The sequence below is a fragment of the Giraffa tippelskirchi genome, chromosome 2 (genome assembly GCF_054371585.1).
Source record: "Giraffa tippelskirchi isolate mGirTip1 chromosome 2, T2T-mGirTip1v1.2.pri, whole genome shotgun sequence".
Classification (NCBI taxonomy): Eukaryota; Metazoa; Chordata; class Mammalia; order Artiodactyla; family Giraffidae; genus Giraffa; species Giraffa tippelskirchi.
This window is the reverse complement of record NC_137276.1, coordinates 150,187,343-150,212,120: the sequence shown is the minus strand read 5'-3', so window position 1 is coordinate 150,212,120 and position 24,778 is coordinate 150,187,343. Positions and strand designations below refer to the sequence as shown.

General features: G+C 38.2%; 2 protein-coding genes and 1 long non-coding RNA gene across 5 annotated transcripts in view; 2 read left to right on the top strand and 1 right to left on the bottom strand.

Annotated features, from left to right (window-relative positions):
- LOC145538674 (uncharacterized) overlaps positions 1 to 24,778 on the bottom strand; it is a 736,734-nt gene that overhangs the window by 81,033 nt on the left and 630,923 nt on the right. Inside the window, exon 5 of one of the 2 annotated variants that reach the window (XR_014077160.1) lies at positions 10,041 to 10,127. The exons of the other annotated variant lie outside the window; for it this stretch is intronic. The gene's annotated coding sequence lies outside the window, so the exon portion shown is untranslated. The remainder of the gene's footprint in view (positions 1 to 10,040; positions 10,128 to 24,778) is intronic. 2 annotated transcript variants of the gene reach the window in all.
- The window catches only part of LOC145538675 (uncharacterized), a 183,973-nt gene that overhangs the window by 34,068 nt on the left and 125,127 nt on the right, over positions 1 to 24,778 (top strand). The window lies entirely within an intron of this gene.
- On the top strand, positions 4,425 to 5,466 carry LOC145538346 (uncharacterized). Its single transcript, XM_081570291.1, is given in 4 exon segments — positions 4,425 to 4,440; positions 4,547 to 4,825; positions 4,828 to 5,108; positions 5,371 to 5,466. Coding segments are annotated over 4 exon segments (672 nt in total).

The window sequence follows — 24,778 nt, the reverse complement described above, 5'->3', positions numbered from 1 at the left end:
ATTCTTAACCCCTGTACCACCAGGCAAATCCTCATTTAATTGTTGATTTGCTTATTATTATTTGCCTTCCCTGGTGGCTCAGCGGTTGAAAACCTGCTAGTTCTGGAGACGTGGGTTTGATCCCTCAATCAGGAAGATCCCCTGGAGGAGGAAATGGCAACATACTTCGGTATTCTTGCTTGGGAAATCCCATGGACAGAGGAGCCAGGCAGGCTATGGTCCATGAGGGTGCAAAGTCAGACATGACTTTGCAAATAAACAATAACAACAAGCATTAGTATTTGTTTTTTTTTTTTAACTAAATTTTAAAATCTTGAAATCTGAGAAAATTTATAAGAGGAATATTTACAGCCGTTTTTTCTGTTGCAGGGCAGTTTGAAAGATACATGAATTATCATGTTTTATTTTTTGAGGCCTTTTCCATATCAGTTGTTTTGACCTAACTAACCAGACTATTTCCTCTATCGTTGACTCTTGAACCCTGTGGGGTTAGGGATACTAACCTCCTCATGCAGTCAAAAATCCAGGTGTAACGTATAGTGGGTCATTCTGTACATGGTTCCTTCATCTCTGTGATTCCTTGGTATTCATGGTTCCAAATTTGAGCATTACTATTGAAAAAAATCAGCCTGTTAAGTAGACCCATGCAGTCTACAGACCCATGTGGTAGAACAACCAATGTTGTTCAAGGGTCAACTCCAGTCCAAAATTCAAAACAGAAAGTTTTCTACCCCATCCTTGACCCCTAGCCACCTAATCTCCCTCCTCACAGTTGATGTTGTTAGCTTCTTGCATAATTTTCCAGAAATAATTAGTTTTTAAAATTCAGCTAATTTAAATCTATTATAGCACTTTCTGTATCATTTCATATAGAGTGTATTCATTCTTTTTTGTGGCTTCATTCTCTGCTGCATGAATCTACTACAATTTATGTAAACAATTCCTTGTTAATGAACATTTAAGTTATTGCCAATATTTTACTGATACAATGATGACATGAATAACTTTGTAAAAGTCATTCTTTACACAGGTTTTTCATTAGAATAAATTCCTAGATGTAAAATTGTATTAAAGTTTATGTATTTATAATTTTGATAAATATTTTCCGAATTGCTTAGAGGATAGGTTTCAGTGACTTTTTTTCTTAACAATTTGCTTGACTCAAACTATTCTACCAGCTGATTTTTTAATATTCTGTAATCACACCACATAAAATTGAATCCCATAGTCCTTAGGTAGAATAAGCAACTGTGTTGATGGTGTGATTTAAGGAGCGTTGAGTGTCCTACAGTCCAAGTATCTGTAAGTCAGCAGTGTGTCATAATGTCATTTGAGGCAATCGTAGATTCTGTATGATAATCATACCCAATAATTAATTTTTTGGTTATAATTAGTTATTTATATTCATATCTTGATAAACTATAAAATAAAAGTCTCTCCAAAACTTTTGGTTTTTTGTGTATATTTACAGCTTATTTACTGAAAGTGAAATGACAGACCATGGCCTTTTTACTATAAAAACCTCTGAAATATCCAAGTTACACAGAATATTGATATTTCTGTGAGTGGTGGAGGGAAGCACAGGAGGAAAGAAAGGAAAGAGAAATTTAATTCTTCGGGTTTTTTTTTTCCCCCTTGGTTAAAATGCCTTGGAAAGTTCAAGATTTTGATGGAGATTGCGTTGTACATCTGCATAGTCATTGTTTACTAACTTGTTTCTGCTGATGGAGTTAATTTTGTCTGGGCAGATGAATGCCACTCTGGAAAAAGAGTGCTGTAATGTGTGGACATTTACTGATTCCCCACCCCAAAGCACTGAACATTAAGAGGAGAGGGGAACTCTGGCCCCAGTAAAGAGTTGAAGGTTGGTAGCTTCAGGAGCTTCCCTGCGGTCCAGGGGTTAGGACTTTGCCTTCCAGTGCACGGAGTGTGGGTTCGATCCCTAGTCAGGGAGCTAAGATCCTACATGCCTCATGGCCAAAAAACCAAAACATGCAAAAGAAACAGTATTGTAACAAACTCAGTAAAGACTTTAAAAATGATCTACATCAAAAAAATCTTAAAAAAAAAAGTTGAAGGTTAACTTAAAATCGATAATTTCTGTTTAGACTAAATAGTATGGTTGTAAATTGTAGTCATCTAGAAAGGAATTTTTTTTCCCTAAGATTTACAGTGTTTGCTCATTCTCTTTCTTTCTCTTTAGAGGTTAGTAAAACCCCAGGAAAACCACCTCAGGAGGGTATCAGTGGGATGGGAATGAAGGGTACAAGAAAAGTAAGCCAAGAGCCTGTGAAGCAGAAGGGGATCTCCATATAACAATGTTAGGTGCAGTTTTTAAGTCATTCTTATGTTATAAATGAGAAATTAAGCATCATGGAAAACTGGAGAACATGAGCAAATAAAAAAGGCTTTGGATCGAATGAGATTATTAACAGAAGACTACTTTTCACTGCTAATTTCTATCACTAAATTCTAGTAAATCAGTGAAAAACATTTTCTTCTTGATGGTCTGTGTATGTTTGTTGTCAAATGTGAAAAAAAAATAACTATGGTAGAAGAGAGAGAAGCTTTGGAGATCTGTGGTTTTGGTTTATATAAAGCTGATCTACAAGCAGTTTCTTGTTGAGTCAACAAGCCTTGTGTGTTTTGGCCTAGAACTGACAATGCTAATGCCTAATCCTTTTAGAATAACCCTTTCAGGGATGTTGAGATATCCAGGCAACAAATTGATGGCAATAGAGGAGGATGAAATGTTAGGAGAACTATATCATCCATTAGGAAAAGTTGCAAAAACTGAGTTTGTTGGTTTGTAGACTTGCAGTTTTCTATCTAGATGATTAGTGGAATTTCTGTTACAACTTTCAGAGAATAACTTTCTCTTGGGATAACAATGAATGCTTATATCAACAAGACAGCATAGTATAAAGGAAAGAATGGAACTTGGGAACCAGGGAGATCTGAGATTGAGTCCCATCCCTGCCACTTTTTAGCTGTGTAAATTTAGACAAATTATTTTACATTGCCAAACCTCAGTTTCCTCACCAGTGATATGGAGGACAATAGTTGTAACTTGAAGTCTTTATAAGGACTAAAAAGGATACTTTATGTTAACCAGCTTCCACAGTGCCTGAACTATAATAGGACTCCTTAAGTAATGGGACTCTTTAAGTGATAGTCTTCCCTCAGCTATCTTCTTCTTGACTCCAGAGATACAGACAGTTGAAGTTTTAATAAATATGTATGTATGATATGTCTTTAGAAAGGATTTAAGGTGGTTATAATTTGGTGATTGGACCTAATGATTTCCTAATAAAATTTGAGAATGAAGAAGTTATTTTTCCTTTTTCTTGAGAGACATTTTAAGGTTAATAACATTTACCTTTTTTTTTCTTCCATTCTGTGCATTATATTTGATGATTTTTAGGATAAGTAGTCTAGCAGCATATTGGCAAATTGTACAACAGTGTACTAGATGTGAGTAATGGTAAATTTTATGTGTGTTGTATCACAGTAAAAAAAAAAAAAAAAAGAGGAAATAGAACAATAGAAATAGTTCTAACTTAAAAAATATTGGCAAAGCCAATGGTTCCAGATAAATAGCATCTGTTCATCCACTGCTTTATAGCTTAAAACATACAGCTGAAACAAATTTTTAAAAAATGGCTGAAGATTTTGGATTGTGAAGAATATCTTTAAAAACTCATTCATTACAAAGATGTTTATCACATAATTGTATGTAATAATGAAAAGATTGAAAGCAATCTAAATGACTGATATTTGGAAAATAAGCAACAGTAATAATAAAAATTTATTAAACACTTACTGTGTACCAGACACTTCTAAGTATGTACCAGACACTTTAAGTATTAAGGCTTCCCTGGTGGCTCACTCAGTAAAGAGTTTGCTTGCAATGCAGGATACCCAGGTTCCATCCCTGGGTTGGGAAGATCTCCTGGAGAAGGAAATGGCAACCCACTCCGGTATTCTTACCTGGTGAATTCCATAGACAGAGGAGCCTGGTGGGCTCTAGTCCATGGGGTCACAAAGAGTCAGACATGACTGAGTGACTAACACTTTCCTTTTTCATGTTTCAGACACTTTAAGTATTTTATATGTATTTACTCATTTAATCCTAATAATAAAACTATGAAGTAGGTAGTAGTGTTATTCACATTTTTACAGAGGAGGCCCAGAGGTGTTAGTAAATGGCCCAAATTCACACTGCTGGTAAATGGCAGAGCAGGATTCCTACCTAGGCATGTGAGTTTGTGCCAAAATTTGAGGTATTCAGATAATGTAATATTTTGAAACGTTAAAATACTGCCTAAAACATTTTTTTTGATGACACAAAAATGATTATGATATAACAAAGCAAAAAAAAAGTAGGATAAAAATCGTATGTGTGGTGACCACTGGGCTCCAAAATGGGCACCAGTCCAGGTACCCATCCTCCCTCTGTGCTCTTGGACCCAGGTCTATGTGTCTGTGGTTCCCAGAGCTCTGTAGGGCTAGAGAAAGAGGAGGAACCTATCCGGAATCTCCACAGAACAGGAAAAAGAGGGAATACTCAGCAAGGAAGAACTCTGCAGTGAAAATGAAAGAAAGCCTGAGAACCAAGGCAAGATGGAAAACAGAGAACAGCCACTGGATGTGGCAAAGCCAGGAGTAGCTTGTACTGTGGAAGACAAGGAAAAGTTAGAAGACAAGGGAAGGACAGATCACAAGGGGAAGATGGAAGATGAGGAAATTCTAAAGGATAAGGAAAGGTCAGAGAGTGAGACAAAACTAAAAGAAGGAAACCCAGAGAGCCAGGGAATGCCAGTGAGTGAGGAAAAGCAAAAGAAAGAAAAGCAGAAAGCGAGGGAAAACTGAAAGAAGACAAGCCAGCCAGCGAACCAAGTGCCACCAGAAAGCGCTCAGCTGGGGAGGATGTACCTAGGAAGGCCAAAAGAAAACCCAACAAAAGGGCTGGCTCTAAGTGTCTTAAGGAACATAAGGAGGCCATACACGATATGCAGTTGAGCAATGAAGAGATAATAAGAGAATTTGACGAGATGGCCAGGGTGGAGGATGAAGTGAAGAAAACCAGACAGAAATTGAGGGGGTTTATGCGGATGCATGCTGAAACTCCAATACTTGGGCCACCTCATGCGAAGAGTTGACTCGTTGGAAAAGACCCTAATGCTGGGAAGGATTGGGGGCAGGAGGAGAAGGGGACGACAGAGGATGAGATGGCTGGTTGGCATCACCGACTCGATGGACATGGGTTTGGGTAAACTCCGGGAGTTGGTGATGGACAGGGAGGCCTGGCGTACTGCGATTCATGGGGTCGCAAAGAGTCGGACACTACTGAGCGACTGAACTGAACTGATGTGGATGCAAACAAGTTGACAGGACCCCTTCTACCCAAGGGGCCCAGGGGAACTCCTGCAGGGCCCCGACTTGGAAGACATTCCTTTTGTGTAGTGCCTCTGACAGGCGTTTACCAGGCCTTGTGCTTCATTTAACCTTCTGCTAATCCTGTGCTTTAGGTGTCACTCTTGTTAGCCAACTGCAGCCGTCTGTGGTCCAGTAGCAGATTTTCATTCATTGCATGGAAAAATGTTTATGATGCATTGTAAATTAAAAACAAAAGCAGTTTTAAGAACCATAAAAAATTGTATGAGCAATAAATTCTCAACTTTGGAAAAAATTCTGTGGAAGAAAGACTGAAAGAAAATGTTTATGATGGTCGTCTGTGGAAGGGTAGAATTAAGATTATTTTCTCTTGTGTTGGGGTTGGCCAAAAAGTTTTACATAAGATGTTACAGAAAAACCCAAATGAATTTTTTGGCCAGCCCAACATACGTGTTTTGGTACTGTATTAATCTTTTCAGTTGATATACATTCTCTTTATATTCAGAAAAAATAAACTATTTACAATAGCATCTCACTTAGCATTTTTATGAATCTCTAATAAAGAAAGCTGAGTGCTGAAGAATTGATGATTTTGAACTGTGGTGTTGGAGAAGACTCTTGAGAGTCCCTTGGACTACAAGGAGATCAAATTAGTCAATCCTAAAGGAAATCAGTCCTGAATATTCATTGGAAGGACTGATGCTGAAGCTGAAACTTCAGTACTTTGGCCACCTGATGTGAAGAACTGACTCATTTGAAAAGACCCTGATGGTAGGAAAGATTGAAGGCAGGAGAAGGGGACGACAGAGGATAAGATGGTTGGATGGCATCACTGACTTGATGGACATGAGTTTGAGCAAGCTCCAGGAGTTGGTGATGGACAGGGAAGCCTGGTGTGCTGCAGTCCATGGGGTTGCAAAGAGTCGGACATGACTGAGTGACTGAACTGAACTGAAAGCATTCCACATAAATGAAATATTGTTTTAGTTTTGTAAAGGACCATCTTGAGGTGATTTGATTGTCTTCCAGCCAGTGCTTAAATCCATTCAACAAAACCCATACCAAGAGACTTTTTAAGTTAAATTTGAATACTCATTTGTTGATGGAAAATTCACTACTTCTCAAGGCAGTACAATTCATTTATAAAGATCTTTTTACTCTGAGAACTTCCAAAGCCTATATAATCTTCCTACTTTGGAGATGATGCTAATGCTGATAATGTTTAGAGAGATTAAATAATTAAGCCAAGATCACGAAGCTAGGGAGTGGGAGAGTTCGGACTGTATCCTAAGTCTTTCCATTGTTAGTGTTCAGTGTCACTATACTGCTTCTGTTCTTAAATGACAACTCTTTTCTTGACTCAGGATCATAATAATGGGCATCAGTTATTGTACTGTGCTGTTGCAGCAATGGCAACTGTAGAGGCTATAGGTTTATAGGTCATAGAAACTTTGCTTTGGAAGTTTTCTATCCTCTAACAATGAGGCTCTCAGGTTCCGTGCTGCTTATGAGTGTGCCAGGCCCATTATATTTTCTGATACACAACTTTTTACTTTTATAGACCATGGCTGGCATTAGTTTAATGAATATCTTGATGGATTGCATTTCATGGAAGATTCAGTAACCTTTGAGGTAAGGTTTAAGGGGCTTCTCTTTTGTCTCTTCGTAGGCACATGAACATTAATGTGTGTGCTTTGCCATTCAAACTCAGTTCTGGGCTAGTCCGTATGGCTGAGTTTGCTGAATAAGTCAGATGAGGTATGTTTTTAAGTACTTTACCAAAGTCCTATCAATCTGTAGCACCATGGACAGATTTTATAAACATACTTATCAAATGCAGAAAAATAATATTTGTCCATATCTCCTTACCTACCGCGCTTAGTCGCTCAGTCGTGTCCGAGTCTTTGCAACCCCATGGACTGTAGCCTGCCAGGCTTCTCTGTTCAAGGGATTTTCCAGGCAAGAATATTGGAGTGGGCTGCCATTCCCTTCTCCAGGGGATCTTCCCAGCCCAGGGGTTGAACCCACGGTTCCTGCATTGTAGGCAGATTCTTTACCGTTTGAGCCATCAGGGAAGCCCTACCTACCATTACCTCTGCTCCAAACCTTGTCCTTTCCTTTCTTGCCTTCAGGTAGGGTGGCTATACATCTGTTTCCCAGGACTATCTTGGATTAATAATTTTTATAATTAAATAAATATTATTAGTAGCACCTCTTTAATTATTAAAAGAGAAATGATAAGGTGTATGATCACCCTATCTTCATGGCAGTGCTGATTGTGTGGCACTCCTTCTGTGTGGGTCTGTTCTTTGGAAAGCCAGATACTGAGCTTTAACATCTTGGTATTCAAGAGTAATTGTCAAGACATTTTTCTTGCCCTTTCGTTTCTTAGAATCTGTTGGGCTACTCCAGCAGTGTCACATTCAAGCAGCTCCTGCCATGTTTCTGAGATCAAAGGAGGCAGAGGACACCTCACAAAGAATTTCTGCAACAGCAGTAGCAGCAATAACATCACTGTTGAGTACCTACTGTGTGCCAGGTGCTGTTCTAGGAGCTGTGCGTTCACTCTCACTAAGCCTCTTAACAATCCTGAAATACAGTATTATGTTCTTTCGTGGATGAGGAAGTTAGCTTCAGAGAGTTAGGTAATATTCCCAACATCACCTGGCTGGGGTTGAGCTCAGGCCTCTCTTTCCAAAGATGCTCTGTCTACTGTAGTTGGCCATGCATTGCTAAGACAATAAACTTCTTATTTTCATACTTCAATCAAATTTTCAAATTGAATGACTTATTTATCGTCTTCTACCCTAGGAGACGGTACTCTCTGCCTTCTCTGAATGCCAGTATTCTTAGACCACTCAGAAGACTCTTAACCATATCCTGCTTGGCGCTGTAGTTATTGGCATATACAGTCTGTCTCCCCTATTAGCTATACTATGTTCCTAAAAGAGTTGTTTTCCTCTTTGTATTTCCATACCACCCATCCTTACACATGGGTTTCCCAGGTGGCGCTAGTGGTAGAGAATCCACCTGCCAATGCAGGAGATATGAGACCTGGGTTCAGTCCCTGGGTGGGGAAGATCTGCTGAAGAAGGGAATGGCTCCCCACTGCAGTATTCTTGCCTGGAGAATCCCATGGACAGAGGAGCCTGCGAAGAGTCAGACATTACTGAAGCAACTTAGCAAGCACAATCAAGCATGCATCCTTGCACACAGTGGCTACTCAAGAAACACTTGCTAAATGAATGAGTGAATGAGTGTCACATAGTGTTAATACTGAGATACACTTACTTCAAAACCTATCTGAGCACGATTAAGAGTAGCAACTGGCTCCCTAGAAGTTTACTCCTCAGATGTTAACTGTATATGCATCACTTGGGAATTGTGTTAAAATACAGGTTCTGGTTCATTAAGTCTGGAGTGGGGCCCAAGATTCGACAGTTTTAACAAGCTGACAGATGATGCCCATGCTGCTAACCTGCTGTTCACACTCCAGGTAGTAAGGCCCTAGAATGAGGAAAGTGAAGAAAACACTGTGGTATTTAGGTTTTTTGTTTTTTTTTTTCCTGTTGACACCAAAGGGAACTCTCAGCAAATAAAAGGAGTGTTTACTTCAGAGGCAGATTGCAGTGGTATGTGTTCAAAAACAGTGCACGCATGTGTGAGCAGTAGAAGGTGATGAGTCTATAAACAGTAACAAGATAATAAAATGCCAGACATTGTTCTAAGAAAAAAGTATGGGAAAAGGGTTAGAAATTTGGGAGAATTTAGGAGTCAGTTCTTTCAGTCAACAAGCATTTAGTAAGTTCCTACTCTGTGTAAGTCACACAAGGCACCATCAAACATGTTATTCCTAGGTTGCAGTGGACTGGGGACTATTGCTAACTAGCTATGTGTTCCCCATGAGCAAATACATATGTGCACTAGAGTCACCTGGAGAGCTCGTTAAAATGTTCTTTTCTGGGCTCTTTTCTCAGAGGTTTATATGGAGCAGGTGGGAGTGGGGCCCATGATTTTGCATTTCTAACCATCTCACAGGTAAAGCCAAAACTGCTGTTGTGAGGTCTACACTTTGAGAATCACTGCCCCAGGGCAGTGAACTTACTCCCTGAGGTTCCTTTCAGTGCAAAACCTGAAATTGATGTTACCCTGAACATATTAATAAATACAAAACTTTAGGTTAGCTGGCCAGAGACCTGGGTCAGCTAACACAGTCACCTGTGCTTTGTAGGCAGTGGGGGCACCTGAGGGTGTCTACTAATATTAACAGCAAGCTCAGCTTTAATGAGACAGTTACAGTTGGAAGGAGCTACAATGAATGTCAGCTGTGGTCACTTGTGGATGATTATTTCTTCATATTTTTATGTACATTATACATTTTTAATAATGGATAGAGAAGTTTTCTAAGTAGAAAACAAACTTCTGTTTTTAAGCCAAGGTCCAGGGTCCCTTCTATGACCTTCACGTATACTTTTTCTATAAAAACATTCTTCAACTAAATGATACATGAATCACATTATTATCAACTATACTTCAATATAAAATAAAAAGTTAAAAACCCACAAAAGCGGTAAAATTATTATATAAATGGAATAAATAGGTAAAGTAGTTAAAAAAAAAAGTAACACATGAACCAAAGTTACCTTTTTTCAAGCGTATCTATTCACACCAAAGAAGGGCTCTCGTTTTGATTATTTTTTAGCAATAATGTCTTTGGAAGGCAGCTGTAACTAAAATAGAGACACATTTTAATTAAGTATTCTACAGCAAATCTTTCATCTAGGGGCAACTTATGTATACTTCTAAAGTACACTTCAGTCAGTATGTATTAAATATGCATGTGAATAGACATGTGTGCATGTGTGTGTTTGTGCATGTGTGTATGTTTAAGTCAGAAGGATGTACTGTGAAGTGATCAAGTTTGTCTTCCGAGTTCTCACTGGTTTCTATCCATCTGTCTCCTCAAGAACTCAGAGTTGTACCCTGGCCATGCAAGTCCTTTGACTTCCAGCCCCTAGCCCAGTACACACACACACACCTGCTCTGAATCATCCTTTCAGCAAAGCTTCTATTCCAATCAGACTAGTATCTTTTCTTTCTTCTATTGAAGTATAGTTGATTTACAGTGTTGTGTTAGTTTCTGCTGTACATCAAAGTGACTCAGTTGTAGATATATATTCTTTTTCATATTTTTTCCATTATGGTTTATTGCAGAATATTGAGTATGTTCCCTGTGCTGTATGGTAAGACCCTGTTTATTTCTGTCACCCCCAGCTAACATTAAACTGAAGGCCTTTGAGGACAGGTCATTTCTACCTATTGTTCATCTACTAAAAGCACCCACACAGGGATTGGTTAATGTTTTTGAATGAAGGTCACTAGGTTCTGTTACCCCCAAACAGACACTTGCTGTCACTCTTCTCAGCAAGGATTTTCCCCTCTCCTTTATAAGGTCTTTTGAGGCTGCTTCAGTTTTCTCTGGAGCAGGCCTTTCCCTGAACCACTAATGCATTGAAATCTCCACCCTGTAGGTTAACATGTATGCTAATATTTTTGAACACAAAGATTTCGACCTTCCACAGGATTACAAGTTCTGGCAAGATTTTGTTTGCCAGAATTTTTTTGTTCCACAGGATTACAAATTCTGGCAAGATCCTGTTTTTCCACAGTTTTAGAGCAAGAATGTAATTCTGAGATTAATTCCTCTCTCCTTTTTGTTTCCTGGAACAAATTCTTCATAAATGTTAACGACTGTTAATCACCTGATGCATTCTTTTCTCCACTATAATACATAAGCATCAATATAATATGTTATACATCACCTTCTTCCCACCCTTCCTCACTAGTTTAACCCTTGTCAGTGGCTCTCCTCCTCAGGATGAAGTGGGCCCTTCATGCTCAGCTTGCGTTCACTTTCTGTCTTTGTCTCTTACACTTCCTTCCAGCTCTGGGGCCCCCATGCCTATGCCTGCCACCTGATAAGTCTCACCTCACTTTTGTTACAGCTTGCCTTCAGGTCTCCTGAGTACTTGACACACATCCTAACCCTGTGCTAACACATCGTTTTCTACTTAAATTATCTTATTTCTGCTCTCGTTCCCATCTAGATTTTAAATGCCTATAGGGTAGAGCCCAGTTATTATTCATTTGTCACTTTCTAAGGAGGGAAACATAAAGAAGATGTGTTGGGCACATCGATTCTTAGTAAATATTTCTTCAGTGTTGAATATGTCAATAATTCTTCATCCCAAAGGAATGACTCTTTAATGTGGATGTGTCAAGCATTTCAGCAAGTCCCTAGAGGACCTGTTTTAGAGGTGGGAGGATTGTTTTTCTCAGATCATACTAGAAGGTAGTTATCTATGCCTTGCTCCAATCTTAGATATCTTTCAACCAAATTGCAGACTAGGGGAAGAGAGAAAACGGCTGTTGCTCTTTTCTCTCCCAGTCCTTGGCTTCTCACGAATGGATGTGAACATTGCTTAGGGTGTAGTATTTGGGAATCTAGAGCTTTGGAACTGTTGGCTCATCATTCTCAGGAAATTATGGTAAAAGGAAAAGTGGCTCTGATTGCTGGTGTTCAAGTGTACATATCTGCAAACAGCCCACATCCCAGAATCTTACCCCATCTTCACCTCTGCCTGACTCCGTCCCCAAGGCAAAACCTGTGTTTCATTATACACCAGCCCACTCGGACTATATATTACAGAGTTGTCCAGTCAAAGAATTCTGTGCCACGAAGGAGACCTGGGTTGTGATTCTAGCTTTAGGAAGAAGGGGCTAATTTTATACTTTGGGTCTCACTTGGTACATCTTCCAGTTGAGAAAGTAGAACTGCATTGTCTTGCTACAGTGTCTTCAGTTTTCCCTCTGATACTCATTTTAACCTGATTTCATTAAAAAAGGAATGAGATAATAAGAGAAAAGAAAAGTGGTAGGGGTGTTTGACAAGATCATGGTTTGGTTGAGGGTTCACATTTGGTGGCGATTTTGTCTCAAGAACTACATCCCTGGATGTGACAACTGTAGATTCCATCTTATTGATCTGGCAGGCTCATCCCAATGGATTAGGGATCCTCTAGATCAGTACACTGCCTGGAAAAAGTGCAGCTAACCTTAGAGGATGCTTTTTGAAAAGTGGAGATAGTAGGTTTGAAGTAACTTGCTTTTTTCATCCTTTTTGTCAAAAACCCCAATTCATATTATTAATTGCTTGCTCAAAAGCTGTTATTCCAGTGTGCTTTAAAACAGTTCCTGAGCTTTTAGGTAATTAGAAAAAGATCAGTTATATCTCTCCAATGGTATATCAGTTTTTGATCATTGGAAAAGCCAGCTGAATTTTCATATTCTAACTTACACAGTGTTTACTTACACATGGAAATGTGTTTCCTAGGTAAAATCATTGGACTTCTTAAAAATCTTCATTTAAATCTAGAATAATAATCTTCACTGCTAGGATTGCTTAGTTTATTTCAAAAAGTACAGTATGATTTCCTTGCTGGAAAAAATCAGAAAATATAATCAAGCGAAAAGAAAGTAGAAAAGATCCATCCACATAGCGACCACTTGAACGTGTTTCTCTCTCCCTGTCAGATTTTACATTCACGTATATAAATGTGACTGTGCCATACATGCTACGCTTCATTTTCCTTTTTTTCATGTTAGTATTTTGCTAATATCCTCCTACGTCTGTGTACACGTGGATCTTCAAAAAGCTCCAGATTCAGAGTGAGACAGGGGTATGTTTTTGGGCTGCTTAACCTAAGTCTCAGCCCTGTCATCTTTAAAATGACAAGTCTGCCCCAAAACATTGTTGAAAGGATTGAATGAGATATTGCATTTAACTCAGAGTTTGGCCCTAATTATAGCTACCTCAAAGCATTGTTGAGAGAATTGAATGAGATACTGCATTTAACTCAGAGTTTGATCAGTGGAACTTGACAAAGTTAATACTATCCAGCTTAATGACTTTATAGTATTCCATTTAATGGAAGCACCATGATCTATTGAACCATTTACTTACTGATGGACATTTAGTGTCCCCCGTTTTATGTGCAGTTATAAACACAAAATGCCATGCTGAACATCCTTTTACACACATAACTGACAATATATACAATATTTCCTTGACATAAACTCTTGTAAATGGGATTGCTGGGATACAGGGTATCTGCATTTTAAATGTGCGTATTAATGGATTTCTCCCTAAGAGATGCTGTACCGTCTGAACTCCTCTGACAGTTTTTCTTTCAGTTTTTCTTAGTGCTGTTGTTTTCTTTTATAGCGTCTGGCTTTTATTTAACCTTAATAAGGTTAAATAAATAGTTTCATATAATTCCTTTTAGTAACTAGCTTTATAGCTTACAGTCACAGCTAAGGTAATACATAAGAAGTCTATTTTTGTATATGATTTGAGGTAGATAAGGATTAATGAAAATCTATGTGATTTGTTTTTTTCATCGTGATTGGTGCACTATACATGTATATATACCTCAAGCATACAATACTTTATGTAGTAATATTCTGAAGCTTGTTTTTTCTCACTCAGTGATATGTTTTAGGAATCGTTTTTGTGCCAGTATAGAGGGATTGGTCTCATCCTTTGCTACTTATGTATTATATTCATAGTATTTGGCCAATCCCCTATGGTCATTTGTAGTTTCCGATTTTTCACTGCTCAGCTAGTGCTGTGACCTTGTACTTATGCACGTGTGCCAGTGTTTGTCATGGAAAAGTGCAATTGCTGGGTATTGGGCTATGCATGTCTTTCATCTTAACAGATACTGCAAAAATTGGCTTCTAAATTGGCTTACCAATTTTACATTTATACGAGTAGTGTCTGAGAGCAACCCTCTCTATTTAAAATGTCGTTTTTACCACTACCAAATTCCCAGATTCTGTTTGTTGTACTGCTTTGTCTGTTTCACTAACATCTTGCTTTTTTGGCAGAATTTGGGAGATCCATGAACCAGAGCCAGGCCTAAAAGCCATAGATAGTTTCTACTTTTTCAAATCATATATGACAACTTTTCCCTATAATCAGCACCAAGAATGCTTGAGTGGGCTTAGGTGTAAGATTGTCTTCCCTCTTTCCTACAAAGGTGTTAGAGTTTTAAAGTAACTATATGGGGGAACATTCCCCTGGAGAAGGGAATGGCAACCCACTCCAGTATTCTTGCCTGGAGAATTCCATGGACAGAGGCTATAGTCCGTGGGGTCACAAAAGAGTCAGACACGACTGAGCGAGTAGCACTTTCAGTTTCACTTTAAAACTATTTAAAGGCATAGCTATTAATACTATATAACTTTGACTAATGCAAGGAGACAGGAACTGGGGAGAGGGTAAAATATTTTTCTGTGTGCCCTTTTAAAATGAATTCTACCTCTCTGTGAGATGTGAAAATAAGCAGAGTAACAAGGTTTTCCAGTTCTTCTGTGCTCCTATGATAGCTGTCACCTCCCCCTTTGTCTTCTGCTAGGGGTCAAACCCTAGGAATATTGATAGGAAGAAAAGGTCTCTCACCATTGCTGCTACTGTTTTGCCTGTTTTCTCCCCTTTGGGTTTGGAGAGTGATTTAGACTATATGACACTATAATTTAATAGTGAACATCATCATAACTGGGGACCCAGGAGATACAAGTTATTAAAATACACACTGTTTAATTACTGAAGCTTTACAGGATGCTTTGCCACCTGGTAGAACAAGTCCTTTCTCCTGTTTCTTAACATTTTTTAGACTGTCATCACACATTTATTCTTCCAAATAGAATTTAGAATTAGTCTCTAAGGTTAAAAATGGCATTAGGGCTTTTATTTTGTTTATATTACATCTGTGCACTAAGTTGGAAAGAATCTGTTTATCATTGAGTCTTCTCAGTCGGAAAAACAGTATATCTTTCAACTTTTCAAAATCTTCTTTTGTATTCTTTAGTAGAGTTTGAATTGTTTTTATAGATGTATTTTTTCCTAATTTTACTTTGTCCCCATTTAAAAAAAAGTTTGATTGCAATATTAACTATAATAGACATTCCCAGAGTCAAATGGTTTTACACACACACACATGGTTGTTATACTAAGTAGGGCTAGTAGAAGTCATTAGAACTTTATCTCATAGTCATTAGAGAAAAGCTGTTTCTAAATTCTTTCATCATTGGAGTAGAGTTCAAAATTCTGTGTCCCGTGGGAAAATAGATATTGTTTAATATCTTGGCTATCTTTAACATTCATTTGTGTGAAAATATTGGTCACTTGGGAGAAGGCAATGGCAACCCACTCCGATACTCTTGCCTGGAAAATCCCATGGATGGAGGAGCTTGGTAGGTTGCAATCCATGGGGTCGCTAAGAGTTGGACACAACTGAGTGACTTCCCTTTCACTTTTCCCTTTCATGCATTGGAGAAGGAAATGGCAACCCACTCCAGTGTTCTTGCCTGGAGAATCCCAGGGACGGGGGAGCCTGATGGGCTGCCATCTATGGGGTCACACAGAATCGGACATGACTGAAGTGACTTAACAGCAGCAGCAGCATTGGTCACTTGGAAGTAACAGATCTTCTCTTAATGATGTTTCTTTTATCAGAGGAGTTTTGGAATAGGGTTATTAATGTGTAATTGGCCACATTAAAATATTCCCATTAGACCAATTGATTAATCTCAATATTTCATTGTATCACATATATATTATAGAAAAGCTAGATTCTACTTGTGGGTTATGGCATTTTGTATGTGATTTCATTTTCTTCTTTATAAAATTAAATATTTTCTAAAATATTTCAAAAAGATTTCAAAATACCACCCGAACATAAATCCCCTGTATTCCACATTTCATCCTTCTTCCCAAGGCATTTCTGGATGGAATGAGTCCCTAATACCAACAGATCTCAAGATGGTTCCCTGTTTTGTTGACATTGCTGTTGCTTCTCATCATGATGAGTAAAATTACAAAGTCCATATTCTTTCTGGAGGCCCACTGTGGAACTGAGGTCACCCTAGATGCAATAAATTCTTATTCAAGAGTGTGTAGAGACTAGGTTATATTTCTGTCCAAAGTCCAGGACCTGGATATTCAGAGTTGACTGGAATAACCTCATAGTATTTTTCTTACCAGGGACTGAATTGGCTTCTCTCTCAACTAGAGTTGTTTGGAGCCTCATAGGTAGTATCTAACTAGGAGAGGCTGCCCTTGGAAAACCATGGACTACCTGACCCCGGTAGCTTCAGATACTTTATTTAAAAGGGATTAGAATTCACAACAGTATATAATTCACTGTTAGTGTTAGTTGCTCAGTTGTATCCAACTCTTTGTGACCCCATGAACTATATACTCCACCAGACTCCTCTGTCCATGGAATTCTCCAGGCAAGAATAGTGGAGTGGGTATCCATTCCCTGCTCCAGGGGATCTTTCCAACCCAGGAATCGATCCCATGTCTCCTTCATTGCAGACATCAGAGAAGCCCTGCAAACTGAAATCACTGCAAACTGAGGCCAAACTAAAGCAAGTTGAAAACCCAAAAGAATAGTCAACAGAAAGATCATTGTTTGAAACTTCTAGCAATTCTCAAAGGTTCCAGTTGGCTCCCATTTGCTGATTCATGGACCCTCCTGGGACGTCTTTAAGAATTAACATGGTTTTACAAAATAGAAAGCCCAGAGATAAACCCATGCACCTATGAACACCTTATCTTCGACAAAGGAGGCAAGAATATACAATGGAGAAAAGACAATCTCTTTAACAAGTGGTGCTGGGAAAACTAGTCAACCACTTGTGAAAGAATGAAACTAGAACACTTCCTAACACCATACACAAAAATAAACTCAAAATGGATTAAAGATCTAAACGTAAGACCAGAAACTATAAAACTCCTAGAAGAAAACATAGGCAAAACACTCTCCGACATAAATCACAGCAGGATCCTCCATGACCCACCTCCCAGAATATCGGAAATAAAAGCAAAAATAAACAAATGGGACCTAATTAAAATTAAAAGCTTTTGCACAACAAAGGAAACTATAAGCAAGGTGAAAAGACAGCCTTCAGAATGGGAGAAAATAATAGCAAATGAAGCAACGGACAAACAATTAATCTCAAAAATATACAAGCAACTCTTGCAGCTGAATTCCAGAAAAATAAACGACCCAATCAAAAAATGGGCCAAAGAACTAAACAGACACTTCTCCAAAGAAGACATACAGATGGCTAACAAACACATGAAAAGATGCTCAACATCACTCATTATTAGAGAAATGCAAATCAAAACCACAATGAGGTACCATTTCACACCAGTCAGAATGGCTGCTATCCAAAAGTCTACAAGCAATAAATGCTGGAGAGGGTGTGGAGAAAAGGGAACCCTCTTACACTGTTGGTGGGAATGCAAACTAGTACAGCCACTATGGAGAACAGTGTGGAGATTCCTTAAAAAACTGGGAATAGAACTGCCATATGACCCAGCAATCCCACCGCTGGGCATACACACCGAGGAAGCCACAATTGAAAGAGACACGTGTACCCCAATGTTCATCGCAGCACTGTTTACAATAGCCAGGACATGGAAGCAGCCTAGATGTCCATCAGCAGACGAATGGATAAGGAAGCTGTGGTACATATACACAATGGAATATTACTCAGCCATTAAAAAAAACAACATTTGAATCGTTTCTATTGAGATGGATGAAACTGGAGCCCATTATACAGAGTGAAGTAAGCCAGAAAGAAAAACACCAATACAGTATACTAATGCATATATATGGAATTTGAAAGATGGTAACGATAACCCTATTTGCGAGACAGAATAAGAGACACAGATGCATAGAACAGTCTTATGGACTCTGAGGGAGAAGGTGAGGGTGGGACGTTCTGGGAGAATAGCATTGAAACATGTATATTATCATATGTGAAACAGAACACCATTCCATGTTCCATGCATGAGACAAATGCTCAGGGCTGGGGCAATGGGATGACCCAGAGGGATGGGATGGGGAGGGAGGTGGGAGGGGGGTCCAGGAAGGGGAACACATGTAAACCCATGGCTGATTCATGTCAATGTATGGCAAAAACCACTACAATAGTGTAAAGTAATTAGCCCCCAACTAAAATAAATAAATTTATTTAAATTAAAAAAAAAAGAATTAACATAGTTTTAAAGAAGTGGAAAAGTAAGATAAAATGTTAGTAAGAGAAGCAAAACAAAATGAAGAGAATTAGGAATCAAACTTGATTTTTTTTTTGGTCTATCATCATGAATTTAAAATTGGGAGTTACTATTTAGTTAATTTCAAGAATATTTCAAGTATTAGGTATTTGAAGAAGATACAGTTTCTTTTGCTTTGCTATTGTGTTCAATTTAAGTTCTGTTAAATCTCTAAAAATCAATATTAAGTATATGTATTATGTGACAGTTCCATCTAAAGTATCTCGTATAGAATATAGGGCAGATACAATGGAGCGGCCGAGCACATGTAATTTACCCCACAAATCTAAAGCACTTCCACATTGATTTTTTTTTTTTTTGCAGTTTTCTAGCCCCCAGTCACTGAACAGAGGAAAGATGGCTTACTTTCATAGCATGGTGATACTTAGGGCTACAAAACGTTCATCTTTAGTGCCCTCTAATTCAGGACTGTCTTTTTGTTACCTTTCTTGATGGGCTTTTTTAGGTCATTTAAAAAATTCTTATCTTCTCTAAAATGTTATGACAAGAAAATCAAATGGTTTTTAAAATATTCTGATTTGTTGATTAATTTTGCCTCTAAAATTATATTATACTAGTGTTGTTTTTAATGCTTTAACTATTTCCAAATGCAATTATCTTGAAATAACTATGAATAGAAAATTGTGTATAACTGAAAAGACAGGCTTTCATAATATATTAAAGTACCTAATTTAGTAACTAAGAATAAAAAGGACATACAGAAACCATTTTTGAGACTGTAATTATAAGTTAAGTCACAATTAAAATGACATGTATATATATTTCCAGTTTAAAATAATTAAAGCTTTTTCCCCACAAATGCTTTCACTCACAAGAGGAGACAGTTATGAACTTATGAGTTCATATATACACAAAAATATTGCATGGGTTTATGTACCATACATAACAAAAAAAAGATCTATTTGTATTGTTCAGAGCAGTGTAAACAAGTGATATTTGATTCCCTCCACCTCACCACCTTCACTAAATGCACCCTTGCTTACATTTTAACCAGTGTAGCCAACTGTGAAATATGGTCAGATTAATATTTGAAAACCTGAATAATAGTAGAGTGACAATACTTAAACATAACCAAGCCTTAGGGATGTTGTATGTCTCTAGCTGTAGCTACCCTCTCCCATTTTATTTACTCATAAGTATCATTAATACCAAAGATATATAACCTTTGGTGCCAGTGTGTCACTTTCTCTCTTCAAGTCTTTAGTAGTTGCATGCTTATCTATTTCAGTCAAATGTATTTCTTATCAAAAAAAGAGTGAGAGACCTGACAATACAGTGTTATCGAATTTTTTCAGCTGAGACCCACATGTCATTCAGCATTCAGACATGCTTGCGCTTGATTGATGGATGGGCTTGTGACAAATAAAACTAGGATCAACAGCTTTGCACCTTTTCCCCCATCAGAGACCAGAGTAAAGCATAACTCTGTAACAATAGTGGGATTAGGGATGCATTAGCTCTCCATCGACCAAAACCGTCCATTCCCATCAATACTTTGCACGTAATAACCTGAAGCTATGATAAGGAAACAAAAGAAGGAGAAAAGGGACAGGAGAAAACAAATCAATAAAAGAAGGGAATGTCTGAAAGATGCACTGTCCAAATGAAGATTTTTTTTCCTACACTGCTGGAGTAATGTCCCTGAATGTGGAGACAGTACCTCACCCAGAATTTTGGTGGGGGAGCCGATTGGTACTTTGTTTAAACACAGGTTTGATATCTGAGGATTGATATTTAGACTAGGTTTTTTTTTCTTCAGGGCAAAAGAAGCATTATAGAATTTACTGTTAACCTGTGTCCCTAAAACTGCTCTTAAAGAAAAGGGGTGTTTTCACCTGAACGATTCAGACTATGTGGCCGCTTCAGGGATAATTGGAACTCTCCTGTGTGGATACAGTTTTAATGTCCATATGCTTAGCCTCGTCACAAATATTCCCTTAAATATGGGTTAGTATGAAGAATTAACCAATTTACTAAGATTTACATAAAGCATATATTTTCCCTTATCAGACACAGACTGATGCTCCCTTTATGAAAACTAATACCTGTCCTAGAAGAGTCTTACTTTTCTAGGTAGATTTTTTTTTTTGTAAAATCTTTCCACATAAAAATGTATCTTCATTCTCAATTCATAGAATATTTTGATGATAATTTCATCATTTTCCCCACAAACAATGGACCGTTAAGCTTATTTATTCAGGTTTTTTGTTCCTTTTCTTTAGAGAGCTTTTGATTTTTGTATTACCTATCATATTTATCCTAATTTACAATTTATTCTAATTGGCCATTGAGTGGGCCAGTATGGTTTTCTCCTGGTGAGGATGAACATTAGTGATATTTGTTCAGAAGAAGAGGTGTGAAGGGAGGAAAAGCCCAAGTTCTAATTGTGGAGCCACTGATCTTGGGAAAGGCACTTCATCATTTTACTTCAGTTTTCACGCTTAGAAGAGAATGATATTGTCTAATTCATCATTATCATCAACGTCACCATCATTATTAATATTATCATTATTCTGCATTGACATGCTGTAGGGCTTCATTTTCTTAAAGTTTTTAAAGTGTTGAGAAGAAAAAGCCATTTAGTTCCATTCTCTTTTTCTAGTTCTGTGGGAAGATGGATGTCCGTTCTCTTTATTTTAGGGAAAGTAGGAGGAAAAGAGAGAAACTGCTCCATATCCAAATGACTGTGTACAAAATCCTTAGGATAGTTTGACAGTTGCTTCTAAACTATAGGCTGGGGAATCCAAGAGATTAAAAGAATTTCTAGAATAAAAAAATTTTAAGGATTTTCTACTATCTTATTCATAGAATAAATTCTAGTTGCATTCCTTGAGCTCAAATCTTATTTCAGGCAGTAAAAGTCAATTATATGTGGTTATGAGATCCTCTGTATTTGTAAAGGCAGATTTTGGCTTCTGTTATTGAAGGTCATGGGTATAGTAGTCAGGAAATGTAGTGGTGTTTATAATTATAAAGAGACTGACTGCATTTTAATTATGATTTTAGAAGTTTTCTTTGGACCTGAAATAGTTTAAATTGTTAAAGCCACATATATCTGACATTTCAGGTCATATAGCAATTATATAAATATATATATCATCATAGCTGACACTTTCTCTGAAAATTTCTGTCTGAACTGAAAACCTTTTAGGTAACAAGCCTGATTAAAGGCATATGGTCCACTTTTTTTGGACCCCAAATTTGACCTATTTTATAATTGGTACGATCCAGTGGGTATTTTCTTTAAGATCCTAATACAAGGCCAATCTTGCGGGCACTCCAAGTAAGTGATTTTGTGGGGCACTTCTGCTGAAGATGAATGAGCCCCCAACATCCAATTCTGATACCTGTGACTAGGTTTGTTTCATCTTCAATGAGACCACTCACTGCTTCCACATACGTTCCCTTAACATTTAAAGCCGATGCTGGCCTCTGACTCTAGCCACCTTTATAACCATATGGAAGAAGAGTGCCAGGGCTTCCCAGAAGCCCAGCATTTTAATATGAAAGGTTGTTAATAAGCCCAGTCTGTGTTTTAATGTAAATAGGAGCATGACCTATGCTACTATTACAAAATATATAGTATGTGGTTGATTGATAGCTTTTCTTTCCTACATAGTCAACTTTCAAGCTTTCTGGAAAAGCTTTTTAAAACACTCTTCTGTCTATGACCTTATACAGAACTCTCTAATTTGGTTCCATTTAAGGATCTGTAAGTGAAGAAACAAAGTTCACATATATATGCATGTGTATGAACTCAGGACAAAGCAGTACCCCTACATGCCAGGAATACATGTAAACCTTTGGATGGTGTTTTAATATATGTTACTATACCATATTATCTATTTCCTTTGTATATATCTTCCAGTTCAGTTCAGTCCCTCAGGCTCTTTGTGACCCCATGGACTGCAGCACGCCAGGCTTCCCTGTCCATCACCAACTCCCAGAGCCTACTCAAACTCATGTCCATTGAGTTGGTGATGCCATCCAACCGTCTCATCCTCTGTCATCCCCTTCTCCTCCTGCCCTCAATCTTCCCCAGCATCAGGGTCTTTTCAAATGAGTTAGTTCTTTGCATCAGGTGGCCAAAGTATTGAAGTTTCAGCTTCAGCGTAAGTCCTTCCAATGAGTATTCAGGACTGATCTCTTTTAGGATGGACTGATTGGATCTCCTTGCAGTCCAGGGGACTCTCAAGAGTCTTCTCCAATGCCACAGTTCAAAAGCATCAATTCTTCGGCACTCAGCTTTCTTTATAGTCCAACTCTCACATCCATACGTGACTACTGGAAAAACCATGGCTTTGATTAGACAGACCTTTGCTGGTAAAGTAATGTCTCTGGTTTTTAATATATTGTCTTGGTTGGTCATAGCTTTTCTTCCAAGGAGCAAGCGTCTTTTAATTTCATGACTGCAGTCACCATCTGCAGTGATTTGGAGCTCAAGAAAACACAGTCTGTCACTGTTTCAATTGTTTTCCCATCTATTTGCCGTGAAGTGATGGGACCAGATGCTGTGATCCTAATTTCCTGGATGTTGAGTTTTAAGCCAACTTTTTCACTCTCCTCTTTCACTTTCATCAAGAGGCTATTTAGTTCTTCTTCCCTTTCTGTCGTAAGTGTGGTGTCATCTGCATATCTGAGGTTATTGATATTTCTTCCTGCTATCTTGATTCCAGCTTGTGCTTCATCTAACCTGGCATTTCGCATGATGTACTCTGTATATAAGTTAAATAAGCAGGGTGACAATATACAGCCTTGACATACTCCTTTCCCGATTTGGAACCAGTCTGTTGTTCCATGTCCAGTTCTAACTGTTGCGTCTTGATCTGCATGCAGATTTCTCAGGAGGCAGGTAAGGTGGTCTGGTATTCCCATTTCTTAAAGAATTTTCCACAGTTTGTTGTGATCCACACAGTCAAAGGCTTTGGCATAGTCAATAAAGCAGAAATGGATGTTTTTCTGGAACTCTCTTGCTTTTTTCATAATCTAACATGTTGGCAATTTGATCTCTGGTTCCTCTGCCTTTTCTAAAACCAGCTTGAACATCTGGAAGTTCAGGATTCACATACTGTTGAAACCTTGCTTGCAGAATTTTGAGCATTACTTTGCTAGTGTGTGAGATGAGTGCAATTGTGCGGTAGTTTGGACATTCTTTGGCATTGCCTTTCTTTGGGACTGGAATGAAAACTAACCTTTTCCAGTCCTGTGGCCACTGCTGAGTTTTCCAAATTTGCTGGCATATTGAGTGCAGCAATTTCACAGCATCATCTTTTAGGATTTGAAATAGCTCAACTGGAATTTTATCACCTCCCTAGCTTTGTTCGTAGTGATGCTTCCTAAGGCCCACTTGACTTCACATTCCAAGATGTCTGGCTCTGAGTGAGTGATCACATCATTGTCGTTATCTGGGTCATGAAGATCTTTTTTGTATAGTTCTGTGTATTTTTGCCACCCCTTCTTAATATCTTCTGCTTCTGTAAGGTCCATATCATTTCTGTCCTTTATTGTGCCCATCTTTGCATGAAATGTTGCCTGGTATCTCTAATTTTCTTGAAGAGATCTCTAATCTTTCCCATTCTGTTGTTTTCCTCTATTTCTTTGCATTGATCACTGAGGAAGGCTTTCTTATCTCTCCTTGCTCTTTGGAACTCTGCATTCAAATTGCTATAGCTTTCCTTTTCTCCTTTGCCTTTAGCGTCTCTTCTTTTCTCAGCTATTTGTAAGGCCTCCTCGGACAACCATTTTGCCTTTTTGCATTGCTTTTTATTGGGGATGGTGTTGATCACTGCCTCCTGTACAGTGTCATGAACCTCTGTCCATAGCTCTTCAGGCACTCTATCAGATCTAATCTCTTGGATCTATTTGTCACTCTCACTGTATAATCGTAAGGGATTTGATTTAGGTCATACCTAAATGATGTAATGGTTTTCCGTTCTTTTTCAATTTAAGTCTGAATTTGACAATAAGGAGTTCATGATCTGAGCCACTGTCAGCTCCCTGTCTTGTTTTTGCTGACCGTATAGAGCTTCTCCATCTTTGGCTGCAAAGAATATAATCAATCTGATTTCAGTATTGACCATCTGATGATGTCCATGTGTAGAGTCTTCTCTTGTGTTGTTGGAAGATGGTGTTTGCATGACCAGTGGGTTCTCTTGGCAAAACTGTATT